General features: G+C 41.2%; 1 protein-coding gene across 1 annotated transcript in view; it reads left to right on the top strand.

Moving 5' to 3' along the window:
* Window positions 1-25,751, top strand: part of LOC104954375 (AT-rich interactive domain-containing protein 1B-like) — a gene marked incomplete at its 3' end in the record, with an annotated part of 67,863 nt that overhangs the window by 29,104 nt on the left and 13,008 nt on the right. The window contains exon 3 of the mRNA XM_010781466.1: window positions 13,493-13,648. Coding sequence (XP_010779768.1) covers window positions 13,493-13,648 — 156 coding nt within the window. The remainder of the gene's footprint in view (window positions 1-13,492; window positions 13,649-25,751) is intronic.

Below are 25,751 nucleotides of genomic sequence, written 5' to 3' on the forward strand. Positions count from 1 at the left end.
CACATAGGGGGGTCCGGGGGCATGCTCCCCAGGGAAGATTTGTTTTTAAATATTGAAGTTAAAAGTATCAATCTGGTGCACTTTGAGAGCAACATGAGGAGATCTATGGATACAGCTCTCAACATTCATATGAAACAGAACTGTAAGCAGATTTTTATTTTTGGATATTTTACAAATCACTCCCCTTTTAAACTCTATTCTTGTTATTTTTAACAACTTTTTTGTTACTGTCATATAGTATTTTATACCTGTTTTTAATTTAGTCTCATTAATAACGATAACGATAATAATGATCATATCAAGGTGTGCCTTAACCTCACTGAGCTGAGGTTATTTGAGCCTCTCAGGAGAGAGCTCTCTTCCACCTGGTTGTAGAAAAGCTCTTTAAATTTGTTAGCATAGCTAGCTAACCAGATGCTAATAAAAACAGATCGCCACTGTGCTTACAACTAAAGACACAGCCACGCAAACACTGCGGCATGTGTACGGCTCCTTATGGGTACTGTAATATTTGAAGGGCTGGAGCGGCGTTCCGGTGCTCTCAGCACTGTGTTCAAGGAACCTGTCCTTGGCCAGGAAAAACAGGTACTCGCTTGTTTAATTCTTTTTGCGGTCTAGATTTCTTCTTCTTGTTTGAAGTGAGAAGTTGTCCGTCACGAATTACACAACTCACCCAGATCAGCGTTAAAAAAGCGGGAGGTACCGAAAAATCCCCTACAGTATTAATGTATTGATTATAGGTCTGGGTCCGTATAGGTCGGCGTCTGGGTCTGGATCCAGACCGCGGTCCGCCTGTTGCCGACCCCTGGAGGTGATGTGTGTGTGTGTGGAGTGATGGGAGCCAGAAAAAACACATCAGCTTAAAAAAGAAAAGAGGAAGTGGAAGAAGAAGGCTGGTGTGTTGGAGACACGAAGAAAAGCGTCTGTTAGGGAAGTGGAATGAAGTTGAAAGCAAAACAAAAAAAAGACCTAGCCAATTCTTAGCGTAATTTCATGTGATTTCAAAGTTGGCAGACAAGAGAGGAAAAGGAATTTGAAGGAAACATTAGTGTTTGATGTGAAAAGAGGGGAGGGGTGACGGAGGGGGAGAAACAAAGAAAAAGATATCCTGGAAAATGAAAGAAAGGGAGAAATAGAAAAAGGAAGGAGTGTGCATGTGTGTGTCTATATGGAGAGGGGAGGGGTTGTCAAGGAGTCAGCCAGAAACCATTAGCAGTGTTGGCTGTTTGTTCCTTTAACACTCGGCCAACTTAATGGAAGCCAAGCATTTAAAGTCAAGTGGAAATGTGGCTCAACTACTGCTGGTCACTCCAAAACCCACCTTCACAAGCATGCTGTCCTTCTCTACTTAGTATACATGTGTTCAAGTCACAGTTTGCTTACAAAGCTTTTCAGGAATCCTCTTTGTTCAGTAGTGGTCAGCTGGTAAAGAAGGAAGGAAGAAATATATATCTGTTTCTTTCAAAAGCCTGCACTCCAATCAACTGGGCAAGCTGTGTACATTCCTGAATAATAGGCAACATTTCAAGATGTCTTCCTCTTCAGTCACTTCATGTGTTTAATTTCTGCATTACAACATGTTTTTCAAATTGGTTTTCACAACAGCTTATCACTTGATTAAAACCAGTGTCATGCAACTGTCAGTATAAAATGTTATGGCTTTTAAATATTGCTCTAGAGAAGCACTGTTTTCAATTGAATTGTAATAACAAAAATCCCTATAGTTGTTCTGTCTTGTGGTTTGGTAACAAAATAGGCCTTTGCGCTTCAACATGTGACAGTAGAAAAAAGCACAGGTGTTAATATTCAACGTAATGATGGCTGCATTCCAATTCGCTTCGGTCTCAGGGTCTTGGTATCATTCATGCTGATTTATGTCCCACTGTCCTGGATTACTGAGACACTTGTATAGAGTGGAGCCATCATTAGTGTTATTAGTAACACCTGTGTTTTTCCTACCAAAGAAACTGAAGCAGCTGAAGGGAATTCAGCCATCGTTAACTCAAATATTCAGACCTGTGTGACATAACTACAGTAACCAAGTGTCCTTCATGGAAAATATTGATTGACAGGTCTCTTTATGCCTAACCAGAATAATGAGACAACAAGCATTTAACTCAATCTTGCCTTTGCTAATAATTTGTGAGTACTTATTATGGCCAGAAGAAACAGTGATTGGGCTCTTAAGTTACTACTATAACAAAAAGCTGTAAAGATCCGTCCAAACATCATCTTGCTGACGATCGACTTCAGGGAGTTAGATGGGTAATTTACGACATTGATTGAGCCTGGGTGGGGGGGTTCCTCACTAGTGGAGAGAGCGAGGGCCACTTGGAAGCACTTAGGGGCCCCGGGTGCTGGGGTTGTCTCTGGGGTTAATGCAGCCAGCGCTGCTGCCTCTGACGGATGGCTGGGAAGCCCCAATAAATCAGCTCCTCTGCCAGGAAAGATGGAGCGAGAGGAGGGGTGGAGGTACAAAGGGGACCACTCCAGCCTCGTCACCACCCTCCCCTTTTTTTTTTAAAAGGTTCGCTGTTCAAAGTACACATCTGAACCAGGCTGATACACACAACACACACTTTCTGCCTTTCTTCTGCACAACTCCGGACCATGCCAGCCCACGGGACACTGGGCATTTTTTACCTCACACTTAAAAAAGACATTAGGGGAGAGAGGGACAGAGAGGGGAGGAAGTGGGGGGTAAAGGAGAGGAGAGAAAAGGATTCACAGAAAGGAGGACCACTCTATAGAAAGTCTGATTAATTAAGGGTTCCTCTCTGGCTATAGAATAGATGAAGTTTCAGGATCGATTAATTAGCAAGCTAGCCTATGCATGTCAATGGCTCTAATAGCCTGCTCTCATTTGTAACTTTTATTACCCCACTGCTGTGGAGCGGCTCTCAGCCAATCAGACTCCACGTGGATGCGATGTTACGTTGCCATTAACTGGAATGGGGGAGGGGGACTCCCCTCCCATTTTCACACAGCAGCTGAAGCAACACTATCAATTATATAAATGTAAAGTGTGTGTACGCTAGATCACACATCAATGAAGATGACAAAACACAGAATGGGACACGCATTAGTACATTCTGTGTCCTATGTATAATATATATTGTGCTATGTGCGATATGATTCAATGGATTTGTAAGCCATTAGTGAAATTACAAAACAAGCTGTCAGTCTTTTCTGTTGCATTAGTTGTATGAGCTCCAAACTCTGCATCATTCTCACGCAGGCAGGGGAAGTGATGTTGGAATTGAATTTAGTGTTGAATGCAGGCAATCGGTGTAAAACGTCAAAAAAAATAGTGTTTTTGAGAGATCCAGGCCTGACGCTCTGTGTCTGCGGCGCTCTATATTTGCCTATTGATAAGATAAAAGGGCAGAGAGATGAAAGTGGAGCGAAACTGCGGGAGCGATGACGAGAGGGGAAAGAAAGGGATGCTTTACGCCTCTGCCGAGTTAGTGGGGGATTAGTCGCCGCTCTAATTGGCTCAGCGAGAATTCATCTCGGTTTTCTTTTTAGATTAGAGATAGATTTCTACACAGGTCAAGTCTGCTGCAGCTTCTGCATTTCTGGGCTTCATTTGCGGAGCGGAGAAAGTGAAGAGACGTGACACACCATCAACTTTTGAAAACAGATCTGAGGAGGCTCAGATTGGCACGATCAAGGTGCTACCACATCCATCCATTTGGTGTTAGATTGGGACGAGGAGAGAAGATGAAGACGGGGCCCAGTTTTATAGACTTTGGAGTCTAACTTCAAAGTACTTAAAAGTCACACCGAAAGAACTTGAATTAAGGTTGAGATGAATTGTATAAGTTACCAACACTTTGCCGTCACCGTTTGAGATGAGTACTAAGGATAATAAATACCGTACATAAAAAGTCTCTTAGAAAAATGTACTTATTAAAATAATACCTTAAACATACTGTAGCCTTGAGCTCTTTTAAATTCCATTACACAATCTCAAGAGAATAAACTAGTAGGTACTAGTATTAACCAAATATAATGAACACTTCTGGAAGGTTAAGTTGAAAGAAAGGAGAGAGACAGACGGAGAGAAAGTGTTGCATTTTTAAGTGTGTTACAAAATCTTATATTGATCCCATTAGGGTTTTTAGATATTTTGAATATAATGTGTTATCGTACAGTTATGTATCCACATGACAAAGAATACATTTTATTTCATCATATACCCAGTTGCCAATTTATTAGATGCATCAGGCTCATAGATCAGGCTGCGAGAGAGGTGTTGAATCACCTTTATGGTCATTATTTAAGGTGCAGTTGGTGTTGCTGTTTAACTATGTTGCGTTATTCTAACTCGTTAACCTAAAACTTGAGTTCCCATTCGAAAAAAGTGCATAGTTAATTACGTATAGGGGAAATATATTTTGTCCAAACATCGGGCTGTCACCCAGAAGTTCAATGATAATTTCCTTTGTGAAATGTATCAGTGTTGACTTTTTAATTTCCGTCCAGAATGAGTTAGTTAACATACTTATTTGAGGCCATGATCTCTTATTTTTAAACCTTACCAGGTTTTGTGTTGGGTTTTTTCTTTTTTTATATACAATGTTATCCATTTGTTTGAAACTGCAATTTTACAGTGAGGAGTTATATAGGTAACTATAGCCTAGCAATGACACAAGCTAGTTGGACACAATAACAGAAACACCTTGCATTATACTGCTTTATAGTTCTCTTTCAATATCTTTTATTTTATTTTCAGGTGAGACAATACAAAAAACATTAGGAACAACACAACAAAACATAATAAAACCCACAAAACAATAACAACAAACAATGACAAAAACAGACAAACAGTAGCAACCTAGTACTCTAGTACTTTACAGTTCTAAGTCAAACCAACACCTCATAAAAGTTTGAACAAAAACCTATACTCCCAAGATGTCATGTTAACATAAGCCTACCTGCCTGTAACCCTTTAACCCATCATCCTCACATTCCCAACTCCTGCTTCATCTCTCACACACCGCCCCACTCTGACCCGAAGCAACTCCACAATCCATTGAGTCACTCTCATTTAGCACAGCGGCACCTCAGAGCATCAGCATCCCAGGAAGACAGCCTCACAGCAGGGGATGTCAAATACCAGTATAATCTCCCGCGCTGATGTCGACCGCTAATGGTGAACAAGCGTGTTTCAACTAGAAGCCCTCCCTCCCTCCCTCCCTTCCTTCTCCCTGTTCAGATGTAATTGACATGAATCCTACACAAGTTCGAGCCTGTCATCGCAGCGAGCGCTGAAAAAACGCTGGAATGATTGATCAAAAACACATTTCAGGGCTATTTTGCGCTGAATTTTGATGTTTACATGTGTCGCAAGCCTTCCTTTCTTCTTTCTTCCCTTTGAATTTTAATGATGATTATTTTGTATCTGTCAAAACAGAATTAAGTTCAAGTTACCTCTAGTATCAGGTAGACAAAATGTCCAATATAAACAATCAATAAATATTTCAGGTGATTATTGATCTATTTACCGTTTTCTTTGTGGCAAAGCCTTCAATAACTCAACATCTGCACCCTCTCTCCCTCTCTCATTCAGATCCATTTTTTATCCATCTCCCCAATGAATCACATTAGCTGTTGTTTTCTCTCGCTCTTTCTCAATTTCCCCTCTCTCTTCAGTCTTTCTTGGCCCCAGATTGGGGTCAGGAGTTTAGTAGGGGAAAAACATTTGGAGTCGATGGCATGGGGCCCAGAGCCTCTCGCAGAAAAGAAAAAAAAAGATAGAAAAAAGAAATCGCTGTTCACACACACATTACGGAGAGCATTAACCTGCCCTGCTCTGCCTCTCCAAATGTCTCCATTACGGCTCTGCTTGGAACAACACAGGCAGCGCTAGTCGCAGCCAGCCATCAATTGATGTGAGCAGAAAACTGAGAATTACAGGGAGGGGAAAATAAAGAAAGACAGACAGGGGGCAGAGAGCAACGTTTGGCAGTCTTCAGAAAGGAATCCGAAATGAAAATATAGAAAAAAAAACAGCCTGTGTGTCTAACAGTCGATAGCTTACACTATCTGCTCGCTTTCACTTGCCGTCAACACAATGTTGATGTTATCACAGGGTCGATAAGTCACAATCTTTGAATAGACAGGCTTGTGTTTTCATTTGGGAATAAAAACTGCGGTTTATGAAGTGCTCTATGCTTCATACATTGAAAGTACCAGATAATACATCTGGAATTTGTTTTTCTTTGTTGAGTGTGATAGTTTTTCTGGGGTTACATTCTACCTAAATCCTGGTTTCTATCACACCACGATTGAAAAATATATCCCTCACCCTTTTTGTCTCAGTCCTCCAAGGGCAGCTCATTCCTTAAGGTATCAAGGGCTTCCCAATGTATGAGGAGGGGGGGGGGGGGGGGGGAGGAGATATCTAACCTTGCAAGATGCGAGGATGATGACGGGTATCGTTATGCGTAAACCCTCTTCTCTTGCCTAATGTTTAATCATGAGTCCGTTGATGCTGATCTGTCCCACAAACATAAGGACTGACCTTCACCTTGTATCGCAAACCAGGCTGTGATTGGCTGATCTTATCACCGCACAGAGCTCAAGAAGCTAGTTTGTTTTGTTTTGGTCCTGAGTGTGATGTGTTGTCAGCTGATTAGAGTTTATATTTACGCTATATTGCCAGTGTCAGACTTAAACAACAGCACATCTGTTTTTACATTTGACCAAATCAGACACTATCTTGTTGCCGTGATAGCATTGTGTTGCGTGTTTCAAAGAACTTACAAAGCTCATTGTAGTATTACATCTAATTTTCTAGGATTTGGTGACTAACTAAATGTTGTCTAATGCAGTACACAGATGTGTTGGAATGGAAAAGTCAAGTAAAATAAAAAGTGTGCAAGACACACATTTCTGGTCATGGATTTTCTTAAAAATCACAACGCTGAACAAAAGCATATTTTTTCTTAAGTTAGCTGCAACAGCCAACCAAACAGGTCGATAATCGAGCATCAAGACGAATCCCACATTTAAAAATTCTAGAATTTAGCCAACTTGTTTACAATATACATCCATAAAATATAGATCCATATAATACAAATGAAATGTTTGTTTGTGTGAAACAAAAGAAAATAGTTACACAAATTATTTGTTTTTAATAATGTTTTTCTAAAATGATACACATCTTTTATACAAAGCGTTTACTATAAGAAAGATGAATCAAGTTTATTTTAAAGATGCATTCAACACAACCATTTATTTCAAGTAGATACATTCTTTAACTTCCACCCAAAACATTTAAGGGATCCTTTATTTCCCCCATAATTTCTGCAATTCTGCCATATATTATTTGATTCTATTATTTTTCTGAGTCCCCCTCATTTTACAACATTAAACTGTTTCTTAGAGACAGAGATTTTAAGGAGTGATAGACAAAAAGACAGCAGGAGGAGAGGCAAGATGCAGGTCAACTGAAAAATGGGACAGTTGGATCATTTAAAAGCTTCAGCCTCTTATAGCAAACATGCTTTAGAGAAATATAAGAGGCGAGAGTTATTTTGATAACGCTATACTTTTGTATCCTTTGACTGACAGGTCTGACAGCTTTTCCTCCCTAACTGTTTTTACCTGCTACACTTCCTTACTAAAATATCCTTTGATTATATGCCTTTATGTTAACTTTGAGATTCACTGAAGTGCTCTAAAGTCTAAATATAAAAGAAATCCAGTTTCCTTTTGCTATCTGTTTGCAAATGCAATTATTTGAATTTCACTGTTATATTTACGTAGATCCTGTTAGTCAAGTTCTGATAAACTCATATAATACTTTCTTTAAAGGCAGTTGTCTGTTAGTATACAGAAACTTCTTACAGTTTATTCATCTTCATATTCTTCATATTCCTGGCCTCTTCCTGCCCCTCAAGCAGGTTTTATTCTATTTATTTGGGACGATTGTTAGGAAGAGTTATTTTCCATTTGCAAAAGATACTGAAGAAAAATATCTGCCATTTGGACAGACACACTTAACGTGCAACAACAAGTTTTTGATCGATATATATGGCTGGTATATGGTCCAAGCAATGCAAAATATGTTAACTTGCTGCCAAGTTACTTATTGAAAGTTGAATAGGATTATATATAAAAATGTCAGTTTGAATCGATGACGTTGGGCTTTCAGTGTAATGCATGCTACTGTTAGCAAAACAGGTATAGGGTATTACAGCATCCATCAGTTCCTGTGTAGGAAATTATTATAACACATTGCTAACGGTATTCTTTCATTATCTTCTATCAGTTTGCACTACTGACACATGCTGGATTATTTGTTATTATTGTTAATAACTACCTGCTTGGGCATTTCCATCAGGGCCAGGGTGTGGCTTTTAATAAGCACTATTTTCCCAAAATGTATTGCCCACAAAACCTTTAGGAGTGAATTGAAAATATAACACATGGTGGTTGTGGAATGACCCTAGGAAAATCTTAGAAAACAGACAAACAAAATAAATACATCTTCGGACGCGTTCAAATTACATATCAAAGTAAATGTTTGATTGACATCTGACAGCAGTGGCCTGGTACTGTAGACTTTCAAGTTGAAAACATATAGTAGATCTTGATGCATATGGCTTTGTGACTGCTGAAATAACGGACTATGGAAATTAACGCAGTATGGTATTGGAAGAAATAAAAGGCAATTTAACTGTAAAGCTTCTTTCTGGTTAAAACATTAAGAAACAAAATGAAACCTTTTAGAATCTGACTTTTAAATACATTTAAAAACAGCGACTTTTCTATGTTCCTTCCTTTTGCTATGTGTGTTGCATTGTGGGAAAATGGTTTCCATTAAGTCATACTGGGAAAAAAAAGTGAGTTTTGTTTTGTCACTTTTCTGCTTAAGCCTCCTTAAAATCAATGTGTAGATTGCAAAGTACCGCAGCTGATTTACCCCGGCTCGTTAGTGCTATTTGATTAATTACATTCACCTGGTGTTCCTGGTGCCAATCTGAACTGCATTAAACGTCTCTCTGCCTCCTCCATACCTCCTCAAATGATGTGAGTATAAAAGAACTTGAAGTTCTTTGGCGTCTTCTTCCTGTCTCCATTCGTCTTCATCATTATTTCACATTACCCTCCTCTAAGACTCTTCTTGCTTCCTTCCTCTGCTTCTCTTTTACACTTGTCTGTGTCGCTCCATCCTCCCCACATATCTCTCTGTCTGCCTCGCGTCTTTATCAGTCTCTCTCTGACTTTATCGTGTGAAACATCGCTTTATCCATCCCTTTAAGTATCTCAGTCTGTAACGCCGCTCCTCTATCTCCCCTCTGCCTTTTATCTCTCCATCTCTGTCTCTCTAAACATTTCTCTTTGCCACCGTCTCTTGGTCTCCTCGCATGTCTGTATCATGTTTTATGTTGTTGCTTTTTACTCTTTGTCAGCTCATCTGACTTTTTATTGCTTATATCCCTTTCTCTTGCTTTTCTTTTCATTTCTAGCTGGCTTTTCTTTGGTGTGTAATGGCCATCTAGCAGGACAGCATGCTGATGTCCTGCCTGTCAGTATGTGTATGTGTGTGTTCAGGGGTCAGGGTTGCGGCTCTGCTTAGCTCACTGGTTGGCTGAACCCATCTGTCAATCAAAATTGCTGACCTGTGATCCCGGTAGCAGCCAGTCGCATCGCCTCTTTGACAGAATTAACAAAATCTTGTGTATTGCTCATTGGCCCAATTGAATAACACGTTTTTAAACTGCTGATTTAAAGCGCACACACACACACACACACACACACACACACACACACACACACACACACACACACACACACACACACACACACACACACACACACACACATGCGCACACACACATAACTGCGATGGATGAGGGTTAGCATCGCTATGTATTGCCCTCCGATTGCAGAGCAGGAAGACAGTGTCTGCCTTTGTATATGATTCTTGTTTTGATAGATTTTTGATTGAGTTCTTCTCTGTGTTTGTGTCTTTGTATCTTAATATGCCGCCAAGGCTTTTGTTTTCATCACACTGTTTTCTACAGTTTATGGTGAATTATTTGCTTCGCAGGACGTCTATTCTGCGTCATCTCTCCCTACAGCACCTCACATCTGTTGTCATTTCATTACAGACATTTATTTGACACTGTGTGCCTGCCAAGACACTCTGGATAAATCACACTGTTATTTTCTCTGCTTTCAACCACCTGAGTGGAAGGAAAAAAGGCAGAAAATTGTCTTTTTTTCTGCATCCAGCAGTTGTGTTTATTGGTGTAAGCAGCGGCACAGCAAGTCTGTTTATCACTAAGCATATTTTCAGTCAAAGGGAATCAGGTTTCAGTGAGCTGGTGTGTACTCAGTGGGTACAGTACATTCATACAGTCGCCCCCAGCGATCAAACAGAAGCTGCGTTTGAATGGCTTTCTTCCCTCTCAAAGCCACTGTGACAGGTTGCTACATGTTAGACCTCCAGTCTGCCTGCTGCCTCTGCTCCTATTGACTGACTGACTGGCGGTATTTGGTTTGTCTCCATGACTGTCTCCACTGCTTGCTTACCTGATTGCCTGTCTACCTGCACGCATGACTGCCAGTATCTGCTCTTAAATACACTATCGTAGTGTATATATATGTAACTATAAGTAGTTATAGGTAGACAAAGAGCTTGTCATAGCAGCAATATGAGAAGAAAACCTTTCCAGTTGCTGCAACCAACATTTATTTACATCTTCATTTAACTGCATATTGTTTTCCTGATTATGTCTAAAAAAGATCAGAATATAGTAAAACAGTGAACCAAGTCCAAGGTAATGTCTTTATTGTCTGTTTTTTCAGTCTTAAACCCAAACATATTAAGTTTTATCACAAAATAAAACTGCCTTTCTGCCGTAGTTGCATGAAAGTTACTTTGATTATCAATAATATATTGGAACAAGGTCTATAGAATGCAGCGTTGCTAATGTTATAAAAGACAGCTTGCTTGTTGTGCTCTGACATGGCAAAGACACTTAAAACAAGTAAATTGTGATCCATTAAAAAGGATATGGATTCAGTGGTCACAAATGATAGCACAACTTCTTGAATTTTAAAATCTTGAGAAAATAAAGAATCACATAGCATTACACAAAAATCTCCCCATGCTTATTTTTACCCATCCGGGCAGTCACGGCGGATATAAAGCAAAGAGAGGCAGCAGACGTAACATTGACGTAGCTTTCTTGTTCCCGCCGCTTGCTATCTGTGTCCCAGGTCTATTTTTACATATAAAATCTCTGCAACTCAAACTGGCAATTTTAAAGACAACAGAAACTGGTGTAGTTTATTATTAATTCATTAGCTTTCCGTGCTCTCTAACAAGGTTATTTATAGCTCCAAGAGGATTTCTTTGGAGGCAAGAAAACCTAAAGAGCTGTTCTCCATTAGCCCTTTTCTGTCTTTATCGCGGCCTACCTCTATCTATTCCTCCGTCTATCTGTCACTGTCTGCCCCTATCTATCTGTCTGTCCTGTCATTGTGTTTGTCTGAGAAAGGAACCCACCCACGGTTGTCTGGTTTCGATCTCCATGGCGACCTAATCCTCGCCAATCCCAGAACAGTAGTGTTCCAGTTGAGACCCACTGTGTGTTACAGTAGCCTGTCATCACTGATCACAGGATAGAGTCGCTTCTGTTTTGTCAGAGTGGCTTTGATCCACAACTAATGGTGTGTGTGTTATGCCCCTAATATGGGGAAAATATAAGACAAAGGAAACAGAGACGATGTTAGCTTGCTTCAAGTCTTATGTATTATGTGTGTGTGTGGTGTGTGTGTGTGTGTGTGTGTGTGTGTGTGTGTGTGTGTGTGTGTGTGTGCGCGCGCGTGTGTGTGCGCGCGCGTGTGTGCGTGTGTGCGCGCGCGTGTGTGTTGCCCTGGCCTGCGTAATGAATCCAGTAGTGCTGTTGGCATGAGCGGGGCCATGCTATTAACCTCTCTGCCAGCTAGACTGATCTCACCCTGTCTGTCTGTCTCATCGGCCTAATGACACTCTCACACTCTGAGCACACCCCCCCCCCCAACACACACACACAGACCTGTCCTTTCTAATCAAATTTTCATTGAAGTGAAAAGTATTCTACATTGTCCAATCATCTCTATTCAGAGTGTCAAAAAGCTTCTGCCAGCATGGTGAGAAGATTTCTTTTTCAACACCCACTCAAAGGAAGTTACTCTTCAAAACTATTTCTAACGTTTTAATCTCCACTTGCCCTCTACAGCCAGAGGATCACATTTCACTGTATTTTACACCGGCCACCACTTCAACAGCGCTTTTATGACTGACCGCGATTTTCTCTCTTTACAGTCACAGTAAAACTACGATATGGATGTGTGCTCTTTACTTTTGATCTGACAAGACCGTAGTGTAGTAGTTCCGTAGTGTAGTACTTCTGTCACGTTGTAGTCCCCTAATATCTAATACAAAAAAAATTTAAGATATAAATCTCTCGAGACTTTTACTCTGCCAAGCCTGCCAAAAGAAGATTTAAAGAGACATCTCAAAGCTTGGGACTCGGAGCAAAATCTGGAGGTGGACGATGAGCTTCACACACGCCCAAATTACAGCCTGTGTGCTTGTTTAATGAGCTTGTGGTAGCACTTTTGGTCGTCAATAAATAAAAAAAGCAATATGACATGTTGGGAGAAAAGATATGACATGAAAAATGCTCTCAAATTGCTTCACCAGTAGTCGTAAATGTTTTTTAATAGTCTGTACTTAGCTTTTGTGTGTGTGTGTTGGCATGCTTGTGTGTCTGTGTGAATGAGAAAACCCCAGCCTCCGTAGGAATCCTTAGAGGAGTGAGGAGCACCTGGCGCTGTCTGTAGTCATAACAAACGACAAGAGGGGATTTAGACTACATTTGTATCGGTGCCAGCTTGTTACACGCACTCCGTGTTCACATTCATTCTCATAACCGGCGTGTAATGTAGCGTTGGGACTTGGCGTGGCTTCGCCCTCGCGAGTTAGTTCTTTAACTGCACTGCCTGGAATGCCCCGACTCATCCATGTGTCCCTCATTAGGGTTACGGCCTGGGACGGGCCAGCGGAAATATCCAACACACCTCATCCCATCTGTGAGCAGAGATAATGTAGAGGAGGATGCACTTGGCAAGCCAGAGGACATAAAGTTAGAGGTTTCTGCAGTGAGAGTTCATTAGGCGGAGGACTGCTGGGAGACGGGTGTCAGCCTGGTCTGAGCTAAATTAAAAGTGTTAGCTCAGGGACAATCAGATGGATTGGGGAATGTATAGTGGCCAGTTTGTGTTGGCCAGTGTGAACATTTCCAAATATAATTTCAGATTATGCTTTTGACTATTATAGTACACCATCAAACTTGCTGTGATGCCTACTAATTGCCCCTGACAGCCTCTCTGCATTGCTTTTAATTTGAAGGGAACGTTTTCTTCCACCTTAGCCCTGACCTTAATGCCTCCCTTCTAACCGTCGTGTGATTGGTTGTTTCAGCAGGTGGCGCCATATGGACAGCAGGGAATGGGGGGCTTCAGCCAGCAGCAACAGGCGGGGCAGCAGGGGAACCCTCCGTACTTCAGCCCCCCCCAGCAGACCCCGCCAGGACCCGCTCAAAGCCCCTACCTGCAGCCTCGACCACCCCCCCAACAGGTACTAACACCAGCTCATCAGAGCGAGACACACACTGTGCTGTTCGCCGGCTGTAAAATTGGCCAAGACATTCAGCTGTAATCAAGCCCAAAGGCCCCTTGACATGCCATGAGCAAACAAATTGAAATGATTACCATAACTCAAGACAAAATATGAATAAATATATCAGATACACATTGATGCGCAGATGTCGCTTATCACATCAGGAATAACATTTGAAACATCAGCCGAGAAAGGGATTTCATCCAAACATTTTTCCATTGGTTATATTTTAATATTTTAGTGGTGCTGAAATTGAAGAGATCATGTTTAGGGATAGAGTGTGTGTGTGTGTGTGTGTGTGTGTGTGTGTGTGTGTGTGTGTGTGTGTGTGTGTGTGTGTGTGTGTGTGTGTGTGTGTGTGTGTGTGTGTGTGTGGTCCCATTATTCCCTCGCATTATTTATAAGAAGGTATTTTAGGTACATATCACTGTGTGCTTCTATATATTGTCATAACCTCTCAGCTCACACACACACACACACTCACACACACACACACACACACACACACACACACACACACACACACACACACACACACACACACACACACACACACACACACACACACACACACACACACACACACCCACACACCCACACTCACACTTACAGAGAGAGGACTTAAATGCAATTCAAGTTCACAGTGATACAGTATAAACACATATTGAAAATGTTCTATGCACACAAACGCGCCTGTGCAATCCCAGAATCCTCAGTACAACAAAAGGCCTGTTGCACAGCTTTGGATTGAGGCTCGTCCTGCCAAGTTTTGGTGTGTTGTTCTGTTGAAGTTTTCCATCGGGGATCTGGGTTCAAGCAGTTGTTTTAGAGTTGAGTGAAGGCTGCCCATGTGTTTCCCATCCACTCTGCAGCCAGAGGGATCTATCCGCCTGCATGGAGTGACTCTGGTTAACAGCCTGTCCCGGGATAGGAACAGATTAGAACAAAACTGAGCAGGAAAAGAACAGTACAAGACGGGAGAGATTACAGATACAGAACTGGACAGGAAGGGAAAGATCAGACAGAACAGGGAGGGAGAGCCAAAGAGTGGACGATGCAGAACTGGAAAAGAGACATGAGTAGGGGTGGGTATCGAGAACCGGTACTAAGTCAGTACTGGTACCCGATTGGACAGTATCGGTATACCGTAAAGCCGCTGGAAAAACGGTGCTGCTATCGGTATATGAATTACGCTACTTCCTTAGTTTAAACAATTCTGGTTGGTGGGACGTATCCGGTTTGATTACCACTATGATCGGCCACTGTGAATGCCACTCGTCATCTCTCCTAACAACGCTCTTATTATTGTGAGACTCCTGGGGGCAGACCCTAGGGGCAGACGCAACATCTTGCTAGAAACAGCGTCTCAAGGCTTCTTAACATTTAACAACCTATTAATGATGCATACCCACTTAACGGGAAGAAACTCAGCTAACAGACGATATTAACCATTTTACCTACACGGAACAGAAGTCCAACACCAAGAGTCTAAACCAACACTTAGCGAAACGGGCTATCGGGGCTAACGGCTACTTTAGCATATAACTGGCAAAAGTGATCTTTTCTACGTCATTTTATCCGCACAAACATCATATTCACAGATTCCATTGGTGTAAGTCTCATCACTGTACGACCAAAACTCACTGAACTAGCAGCCAGGAAAGAGCAAGAAAACAACTTCTACTTTACGTAGCCATGATAGAAAAGGATGTCTTACCTTTGCTGTTTTGTGATCAAAAGCTGTGTTCAAGGGCATACAAACGGTTAATCCAATGTCTCTGTGTAACTTTAAAATGATTACTGATAATCCTTTATTACAATTATAAATAATAAACGCAATAAACGGATAATAATGGTTAGCCGACCGGAGCTTCCGGTTTAGGAGGTGCGCACGCAGCGTCTCGTTTTAACTTAATAATGGTCATGTTTACATGGATTTATGAACTGCCCCTAATTACCGCCCCCCTTCCAGAGACACACTGTCAAACGCACTCATACCTGCTTGGTATGACATTGAAAAAGTTACAATAAATAATAAATACAAATCAATTACAATAAAATGACTGTTGTTTAATCTCCACATCTTGTAACCATGTCTATAATTTTGAGCACCAAATTATTGAAAAGTATCGATAAGAGTATCGAAAATTACCGGTATTGATAAGCGGTATCGGTATCGATCAAATCCTAACGAAACCCATCCCTAGACATGAGTGAGGTCAAAAGCAGCTATGCAAGATCAGCATCAGAATGGTAGTTCATCAACAGTTGCGTGAGAAGTCAACATCCAATCTTTGTTTGTTTTATGTAAAAAAAATACAGTGTTTAATTTCAAAACTGAAGAGACTGTTAAATGGAAAGATACACCACCATCATCGCAAGCTACAACGTAACTGCTGCTTACATAATTTCTTCTTCAATCTAGAAGGTATGATTGGTACTTATCTTTCCTTTAAGTTGCATTAGAGTGATTGCTACATTAACTGTAAACGCATTTCTCTTTCTAGATTGCAAAGACATGTTCATGCAAAGACTTGCAAACTATTTTTTTTTTTTTTAAAAGCATCCTTTATTTGGCCCAGATCCCTTTTTGGTTCACCAATGTGAGTGTTTAAGCATCTGCACTAGTTGAGGCCATTAGGCAGTAGGTAGTTGGATCTGTCAAGGTAGTTATACTGTCATTTACTGAGATCAAGTTAAACCTTTCTTTAGACAGTCTGGAATAATGAGTACATGAAGACAAATAGCTAAGCAAAAAGCCATTGAGAACACAAAAGCAGGTTGTCAAAAAATAAAATCGTTAGTCTTGGCATAGTAATTTCACACTGAACATTTCAGCCAGCATGCCTTTTGTCTCTCACTGAAAAAAAAGCACTTACTCTTATTCCCCCCCCTTTAACATGCTCACACACACAGACTGAGCTGCCTACTGCACAAACATTATTCCCTCTAACTAGGAAAGGCTGAGATCCATGGCCAGGCTGACATTTCGTGACAGTAATGGTGTGTTTTCATCATTGCTGATGATGCGGCACCAATTGACCCTCGCTGACATTTACACACCAGGTAGTTGTGCCCCAGCTCTCTGATTGGCCAAAGCCCTGTTTCACCTGTGCTGATAGGTCCCATATTGGTTTCCATGCCAACTGCTGTGGTGACCAAAGAGCTGCTTTCCCTTTGTTTTTCATTGTTAGGCATGCACGCCACTTTAAGGGAAAATGTTTCAATCAGCGCACATGGTTGTTAACGCTGCATAAAAGCCACAATAACTTCAGCAGCCACTGCATCAATGTTGCTTCCCGCTGTCTTTAGCTTTTAATCAAGAAATCCTTCATATGTGTTTCAGCTATATAGCATTTTATATCCCGGCAACACAGCAGGCGATGTGCCGACACCTCCTGATTCCTGTCTATTAGCCATCAAACTGTAGACCAACTAAATCCTCTCTTTGAATAATAAGCTTCCATACATTTTTATGTTTTGGCTTGTTGTTGGAATTGACTTTTAACAAGAAACCCTGCTATTAATGGAGAAGAACCGTCAATTTACTTTCAATGGAAATGTATTGTTAGTAATAGGCTATGTCTCTCTTGCAACGGTAGGTTTTTGGAACATCAGTGTATTTTGCAGACCAATTCCATTTTTTGTGACCAGCTGAGAATCCAGTTCCAGCGACCACTCACTTTAGTTCAGCAGTTTTTGTTCAAGTATTTATTGAAAATACACAATATTGATCATTAATACAAACATGGCATTTTAAACATTAGAAAAAGAAGCCTGTGCGCTGGCATTAAGACAAAGTTAATTGTTAATCGATTTAGCAAGAGAGGAATTTAGAGAAGCAAATAAAACCAGAAAACAAAGGAATACATTTAACTAACAATGAAACCAGGTCTCTGTTTTAGATTTTGGAACCAAGAGTAAACATGTTTGGAAATTAAACTTAAACACTGCTGTTGGCCAAGATTACAAGTAGGATATTTGGTGTCTTTTCAGCTCAGCAATGTTTTTCTTACATGTTTTTCTGTGTGTCTTTCCATCAGTTTTTGTGTGTGTGTGCCTGTGTCAGTGTGTACACAAATCAGCCGAGTGTGCTGCAGCAATTCTGAGCTGTGAAAAGGTCAAACGGCGACCTTTGTCTGTAATTCTGGGCTGAAATGAGACATGATGTGAGCCGCACGGAACGGATTACACACACACACATACACACAATTGCAAGCGCATGCCAGATTAGGATGTCATTGTGGTTTTGACCCCAGTTTTTTGACCCTGCATTACTCTGCTGAAAAGTTCTTTATTTTGCTCTTCCTGCGCTCTCCACAGTTCCTTTCCCCCACTCCACTCCCATTAACCCTAGCCAGAGGACATCCTCCAGTTGATGGAACCATCCCAGCTGCCTTTGACACAGAATTTGCTCTGCAACAAAACGCTATTAGCTGGTTTTGTAACAAATCGAAGTGAAAATGCCATCTTTCTTTGAGTCTATTGCACTGCTGTGACCTCATCCGATTACGAGGAGCAGAGCAGGCTAAAAAGACATTTCTAAGACATCAAGGCTGATACGAAAAAAATAAAAAATATATAATAACATCAGGGAAGAAATGTGGGTGGTTTTCTGCTTTTTGAGTGCTGTGGGTGTTTGAGAACAGCAGATATTTTAAAATTGATGAGTGCGAGTTGAAGTTTGCAGAAACACTGTTACATTCACTTATATTAATGGATTGAGATCGTTTCAACCTCATGCAGTTCTTTGTTTCTTATTAGTACACTTACATGTCACTTTCCACAACTGATTTTGAATCGACTGTTAAAAACACGAGAAACAAATATATTTAAATGCCATATAATGGGGTCCCCTTTTCTTGAAGTATATTTTAACAGACCCTATAAATACCATGACCCTGATGTTTTTGGTCTTATTGTTAGCTTCAATTACAGCGTGAGACACATCTCTTAAAAGAAAAAAATGCAACGCTGGCCAGCTGCCAGCCTTAAACTCGTTTTAATGTTGTGAGAACATGGTGCTGGCTTTCATCAGCTATTCCATGGGGAACTCACTATTTCATATTTCACCAAGACAGTGTGTTACAGTTATTTTTCAGAGAGCAATAACATGTGTCAGAATATAGACTTGACTTCTCTTTAGTATAATATAAACTGTATGGTTAATTTGTAAGAATGTGTATACAGTAGTAAGGGATTTGACTGCTGGTCTTTGAAGAAGGAAGTTATTCTTTGACATTTACTTCCTGTAGTGAAACCTTCCTATCCACTCTCCCCTGTGAAAACTGATCCCACCGGTCGTTTCCTCTATTGGCCTTAACTATTTCCTTTTCCTGTCTGAGAGTGGGCTCTGGGGAGATGTCAATGAGCTCAGAGCTGATTGGAGGAGACACGCTCACTTTACAGGGACCGACTTTGAAGGAAGCTGATTCATTGGTTTGTATTAGTGATGCTCATGAGCACAACATCATATGACCTCCATGTGGTGTGAACTAAACAACTACAGTACCACGAACGCTCCTGGCAGTTCAAGCTATTTTACTTTTATTCTGAAAATAGAGTTACCACTGAATGTGGGCCTTTTATATGACAGAATAAAATGTACAGGCCACTGGAATGTTATCATATTCTGCAATGAAACCATAGCATATCTTTGCTGTCCTCTGAAAAACATGTATCTCTAAAGTGCCAGATTTCTGAAGAGAAGAAAACAGTCAGCTTTGTGACACTGCATTTTGAAGATAGTACAATGTTTTTGTTATGAGAGGAAGTGGAATTTGTACAGCAAAAAAAAACAGTAGACCATTGAAGTAATTAAAATAAAATACAAATCACTACATTTGGAGAAACACTTGACATCAATAATGTCCATTGTGTATTGAATGAAGTCTGCATATTTGTCCATCAAACACCTTTTATGTATTTACTGGCTGTTCTTAAGTATTTCTATATCACACAATCTTCCTGTGTAAGGGATCTCTTCCCAGTTGTTATGGGACTGTTGGTGTTAAAATGTTGACTTGCTAAAGTATTTTAAGGCTCTTCTATTTGACTTGACTGTTAATTATTGATGAACAATAGAAGCACCAGAGAAGTAGCTAAATGGACCTTGTGATATGATTGTTTTAAAGAACAAAGTAAAGAACTTTTAACTTAAGAAAACAAAACATATTCTCTCATTACGCCCATTCTATATTCTAGTTGCTTTAAATGTAAAAAAAAGATTAGTAAGAAAGTATTTGTAGGTCTTTAGAGGGAGCCCTTTATAAACAATGAGTGCCCTATACTGGCACATCATCACCTGGCTCCTTTACCTCTCCCTACTTCCAGTCATTTCCTATTTCCTGTCGGTCACCCCCCCGCCCCCACCCGGCTGCAGCAGCAGGCCCTTTCTCTCGCCCTACGCCACCCCCGCTTTTAATCACACCAGGTTAATTAAAAGGCCGTCGAGCCTTTCTGCAGCCTGCCCCCCTGGCTTTATTACCCCCTCGCTGTATACTTGCTCTGCTGCCTCAGTGCGCGCGCACACACACACACACACACGCGCACACGGAAATGGGAGCTCACCTTGGCGAAAGAGGTGGAGGGGACAAGACAGAGGAAATGAGAGGCAGGAAAGGGTGTGTGAAGTGAAAGCGAATAGTGTGTGTGTGTGTGTGTGTGTGTGTGTGTGTGTGTGTGTGTGTGTGTGTGTGTGTGTGTGTGTGTGTGTGTGTGTGTGCGTGCATGCGCAGGGGGGCCCCATGTGTGTGGGTGGGGCGCTCAAAGTTCAATGTCATTAATTGGTCACCATTTGAATATTAAGTGAAGAACTCTGTTAATTAACAGGATAATAAAAGTGCTGCTGGCTGGAAGGGGGTGGACAGAAAGAGGGAGGGATGGAGGGAGGACAGGCTGCGGAAATGGAGGGCATATGGTGGGAGAGGGGAGGAGGGAGAGAGAGGGAGAGAGGCTGGGTGCGGGGTGATAAGAGGGAGAGAGAGACGTCCATGGGTAAAGGTCTGGCAGTGGTAATTTGCAGAGAGCTGCGTTAATTGTCATAACCTTTTAAATGGCAGAGTTTATCGGAGTCCTCTAAATGTCCCCGCGTATCGCCACGGCAACCCTGGGCCTGCCGTACTCCGATTGGCCACCGCTGACGAGCACTTAAGCTTGATGAGTTTTCAGGCACAAACTAAATGATGAAATTGAAAAAAAAACTATATATGCTGTATATGTCAGCTAGGGTTTGTGTGTGTCTGTGTGTCTGTGTGTGTATGTGATTATGTGTCTGAGACCATGTTTTTAATTTGGTGTGTTTTTTACCTCCACGTTGACTGACACTCGCTAATTGCTCGACTAGAATCCGCCACTGTTTTTTCTTTTCTTTTTCAGTCTTCTTTTTTCCCTTTTTTGATTTATGTTTGTTTTTGTACAGCCGAGCTGCAATTCAAATGCAAATGAACGTGAACGGGAGAGGTGTTTTTGGAACGGTTAGGACAATCATAATGGCTCAGAAAAAAAGGGGGCCCGTAGTTAGCGGCACAGCACCCTGGGGGCCTAATTTAGCTGCCATTTGTTAGGAAATGCCGCTACATTTGTTCTTGGATACAGACTTCACAGACAGAGAGAGAGAAAGAGAAAACACAAAAAAGGAAAATGTCAAAGTCGAGCTTGCCAACACACATCGCTATTGTTCCTCCGTGCTTTAGCGAAAGTCATGTGGGTGTACACCAGTTTGGGTGGATGTCCTCTTTAACTGTGAGCCAAAGCAATTGAAGTGACTGGGCGGATGGGGGTGGTGGTGGTGACGGGGACTTGCGAAGAGTGTGTGAAGTGAAGATGGTACAAAGACTGGCTCTTATTTGATTAGCCTGTGTAGAGGAATGAGAATGAAAGCCCTGGCAACGGCATCTGAAGCTAACACTGTCGGCTCCATCTGACATCATCCCTGAGGGACGGCCTGCGCACGTATCACTGTGTGTTTGCATGCACATTACTTTCTGTGTCTGTATTTTTTATTTATATGGGCAATAGCTAATAGCTGCTTTTGACTGTGTGTGTGTGTGTGTGTGTGTGTGTGTGTGTGTGTGTGTGTGTGTGTGTGTGTGTGTGTGTGTGTGTGTGTGTGTGTGTGTGTGTGTGTGTGTGTGTTGTGTCGGCGCTCTGGTCCTCTCTTGTAGTCTCTTTGTGCTATAGGTCAGGGGGATTGCTGAGATAGAATCCAATCTGAAGGACACAGCACTAGAACAGGCCCTGCTACAAATGGAACTATTAAGGCTGGACACACACACACACACACACACACACACACACACACACACACACACACACACACACATACACACACACACACGCACACACAGCTCTTGGATAAAGAGGCACACACACACAGGACTCCTCGCATACACATAGCCACACACAGCAGCTGTTTCCATTCTAATGGTCACCTTTCCTCTTGATGATAATAATAGACTGTACCCTGGAATAAATGCCCATCATTTACATGGCGTCCAACCAACACACTGTTTCAAAAGGCACTTGCCGCAGAGGAAAGTAGGTCTGCCCTGTAATATATTTACAGCATATCTGACATAGTCAGAATGTAACTGCAATGTTTTCCAAATATTCCGAAACGGATCAAAAGATGTAAGTGTCAAGAGAACACGAGAGACGAGCACATCATAACCAAATGTTGATTTGTCACATTTTTCAGAACACGGTGTAGCCGGCGCTCGCTGCTGATTGTTGCTTTAATTACGGTTCAGTCGGTCTGATTGGTGTGAGCATGTGTGCGTATCTGCAAGTCTGAACCAACGCCTTTGTGAACGCGGGGTGTTGAATATGGATGTGTGCCGCCCCCCCCCTCCAGCACCACCATCAGCTCCAGCACCGCCTCTCCCTGATGCAAAGAAGCTTTTTGTACATGTCTGTAATCGTTTCTTCTTTAAAGGTTGTTTTTTTTGGCAGCTTAGATGAATGCAAGATGAAAATGCCGCTTTTAACTATAATAACCTGTAGAGAGCAGAGCATACATACACACGTAAATAAAGACGTTCATATACTGTAAAAGAGGAAACACACTCCCTCACATCCTCACCTCTGTCTGACCCACCCGTCACTATGTCTTCTCCCAGAGAGTGACCCAGTTTGTGTGTGTGTGTGTGTGTGTGTGTGTGTGTGTGTGTGTGTGTGTGTGTGTGTGTGTGTGTGCCTCTCAGGGTCTTGCCAATGGACATCAGAGACTCACTGTCCTTGGGGTAATGTGGCAGAGGGTTGTGGTCAAATACTTCATGTGAATGTGTGTGTGCGTCGAGTTAGTCAGGGTCTGGGCAGGGGGGGGGTTATGGGCTTCTCTCCTAAAGACGCGCAATTAAGCTTAATTTTTAATGAATATTAATGGCATTAGCGTCAGATTTTCTGGAGATGTGCATCTGCTAAGGTGCAGCGGAAAAAGGGGGGTGACTAATTCATTTGGTAGTCATGAGGAGAACGGCTGGAGGCAGGGGGGTGGAGAGGGTGAAAGGAAAAGAGGACGAGTGATGGATATAAATAAAGAGATGGGGATGGAGTGTGAGGGACGTGAGAGGTGGGGAGAAAGCAAGAGATTAATGAGGAGAGCGGATGGACAGAGAAGGAGGCGATGCTTCACACTGAGAGGAGAGGGGGGGTGTGAGGGAAGGGTGGAGCAAAAATATAAATGTTATTAACAGTGGTGTAAAGTAACTATGGCAATTTACTCAAGTACTAATACTAATAATAATAAATTGTTTTTCTATAGCGCTTTTCATAGTCTCGAAGTACTGTGCTTTAGTACATTTTGGAAGGAGTTGGAATATGTACTTGTACGCAAATTGTGTACTTGTACATGTGGATTAATGATGAAATATAATCAAAACTAAAATACAACTTTATTTAAACCTGGAGTAAATTCACAAGCTAACCTGTAGTATACTTAGTCATTAAAATTAGCTGCACCTTTACCAGCTAAACACATTAATGCACCAATAATTATATCAAAACATATGATATATATTATTCTGAAATGGGCCAATCTGCATAATGAGTATGTTTGTCATTTCAAGTATTTTTTTTTATGCTAATACTTTAGGACCTTTACTTGTAACAGAGTATTTGTACTTAAAGGGGACCTATCATGCAAAATGCACTTTGTGATGTCTTTTATACATACTAGGGGTGTAACGGTTCACAGAATTCACGGTTCGGTACGTACCTCGGTTTAGGGGGTCACGGTTCGGTACGGGTTCGGTACAACAAGAAAAAGCAAAAAAAAGGCAAAAATGCATAATTCCAGGCTTGTTGTTATTTATATTTGAACAACAGTGCAAGTTTCAGTTTAAAAATAAGGAACACTAACATTTTGAATAATTAACTGTATTACACTGTTAAAAACAAACCACAAACAGTACCACACACACTCAGATACCCAGATTAACTATAACGGCTGATTTCAAACAAAAAGGTTCAATAAGCTGTAAAACTAAAAATAATGTCTTGAAAATATTACATCATAAATAATAAGAAAGTGTTTCAAGAGCGCATAGCCGTTGAAATATATATGCCAATAGCTTCCGTTATTTATTTTGGTCTCACGGCTTTCATGTCTATTGGCTTCTTAAAAACAGCGGGGATAAGCTGTTGAACTGCTGTTGTCTTTTGCTGGGCTCCGGTGATGGGCAAATCTGGGTGATGTCTTCTGATATGATTTAGCATGTTTGGCGTGTGTTATCATTAGCATAGCGCCAGGGGCGGATCTAGAAAAATATTCATAGGGTGGCAGGAGATTTTGAGGGGTAGCATCCACTGGCAGAAGTATATGCTGATTTAATCGCAGTCATGTCAATCAATGTTAACTTGGAAAGCCACAATATTAATATTTTAACTCAATAACATTAGGTGACATTATTGTGGCACATCAGTAAAGCCTTACATAAAAGGTGGCAGACATAATTTAATGAATTTTAACTGAACAATAACTGAATGAGTTGGTTTAACTCTTAGACCAGCAGGGGTACCAAATCTATGAAGACTGCTGCAATAAGTACATGAATGAACTGTCTCATCGATGTTTGTCTGTATGAATATGATAATATTAACAATCATATTATTCCTATCAGCTGTCAATCACTTTTATGATTCACATATTCATTTATTATTGAATAAACTATATTTTTTGGAGGAGTTAATGATGAATGTTCCTCAAGATGCTTGCTCACCCTCCTTCAAATTTGAAAGACAAGTAATTATATCATGTATCAAAATTCAAAAGATTCAAAGGAACAGTTCAGCGCCCTAGAACTTTACTGCAAACAGTCACAACCTTGACTTTACATCAGAAAGAACAAACATTAAAGAAGTGACTAACTGCATCAGTTAGGGTTAAAAATGTGTGTTCAGCTAAAACATATACATCGCTGCAGTAATTTATTATCCAGTGGAAAGCCCTTACCTACTGGCCTAGTTAAATCAAAGTGGTTGCTATCTTTTGGCTGGGCAGTGTAGTTTTACACACCGTCTTATTTGACTTTCTCAGGACATAAAACAGTTTTTTGGGGACAGACCCCCACAAAGAAAAAAATATATACACACATACAAGGTCATCATCTTAACAGTTTGTTATGCTCATCGAGTCATCCGTGAGCAGAGCATCAAGTCGGCATGCCTATTACAGCTGAATGCGGCGATTACCATCTTGTTCTGCAAAACTTATTAAGATCTAAAGCTTTAGTGCGCTTTGATTCAATGCTGAGTACAGCCAAACTTGACAGTCTCTTCTCTGTCATTGTAGACTCATTCCTTCCGTCTGCTTGGATCCGAATGGTTCTCGTTTTGCGCCGTCCCATTCAAATGAAATCGCCGCCAATCATATTTCCATGCTCGTGCCAGGGCCGGGGGAGGGGTTACAAGACGTGCGTCTTGTGCTGCATTCACTTGCACTCGGACATTAGAGACTTTCTCTCATCCGATGAGCCACAACTTTTCTTTCAAAACAAAGCTGCCAACTGGTGTGGCAAGGCCTATTTTTAGGGTGGCAGTTGTCACCCCATGCCACACCGGT

The sequence above is a fragment of the Notothenia coriiceps genome, unplaced genomic scaffold, assembly GCF_000735185.1.
Source record: "Notothenia coriiceps isolate Sejong01 unplaced genomic scaffold, NC01 NC01_scaffold00023274, whole genome shotgun sequence".
NCBI lineage: Eukaryota > Metazoa > Chordata > Actinopteri > Perciformes > Nototheniidae > Notothenia > Notothenia coriiceps.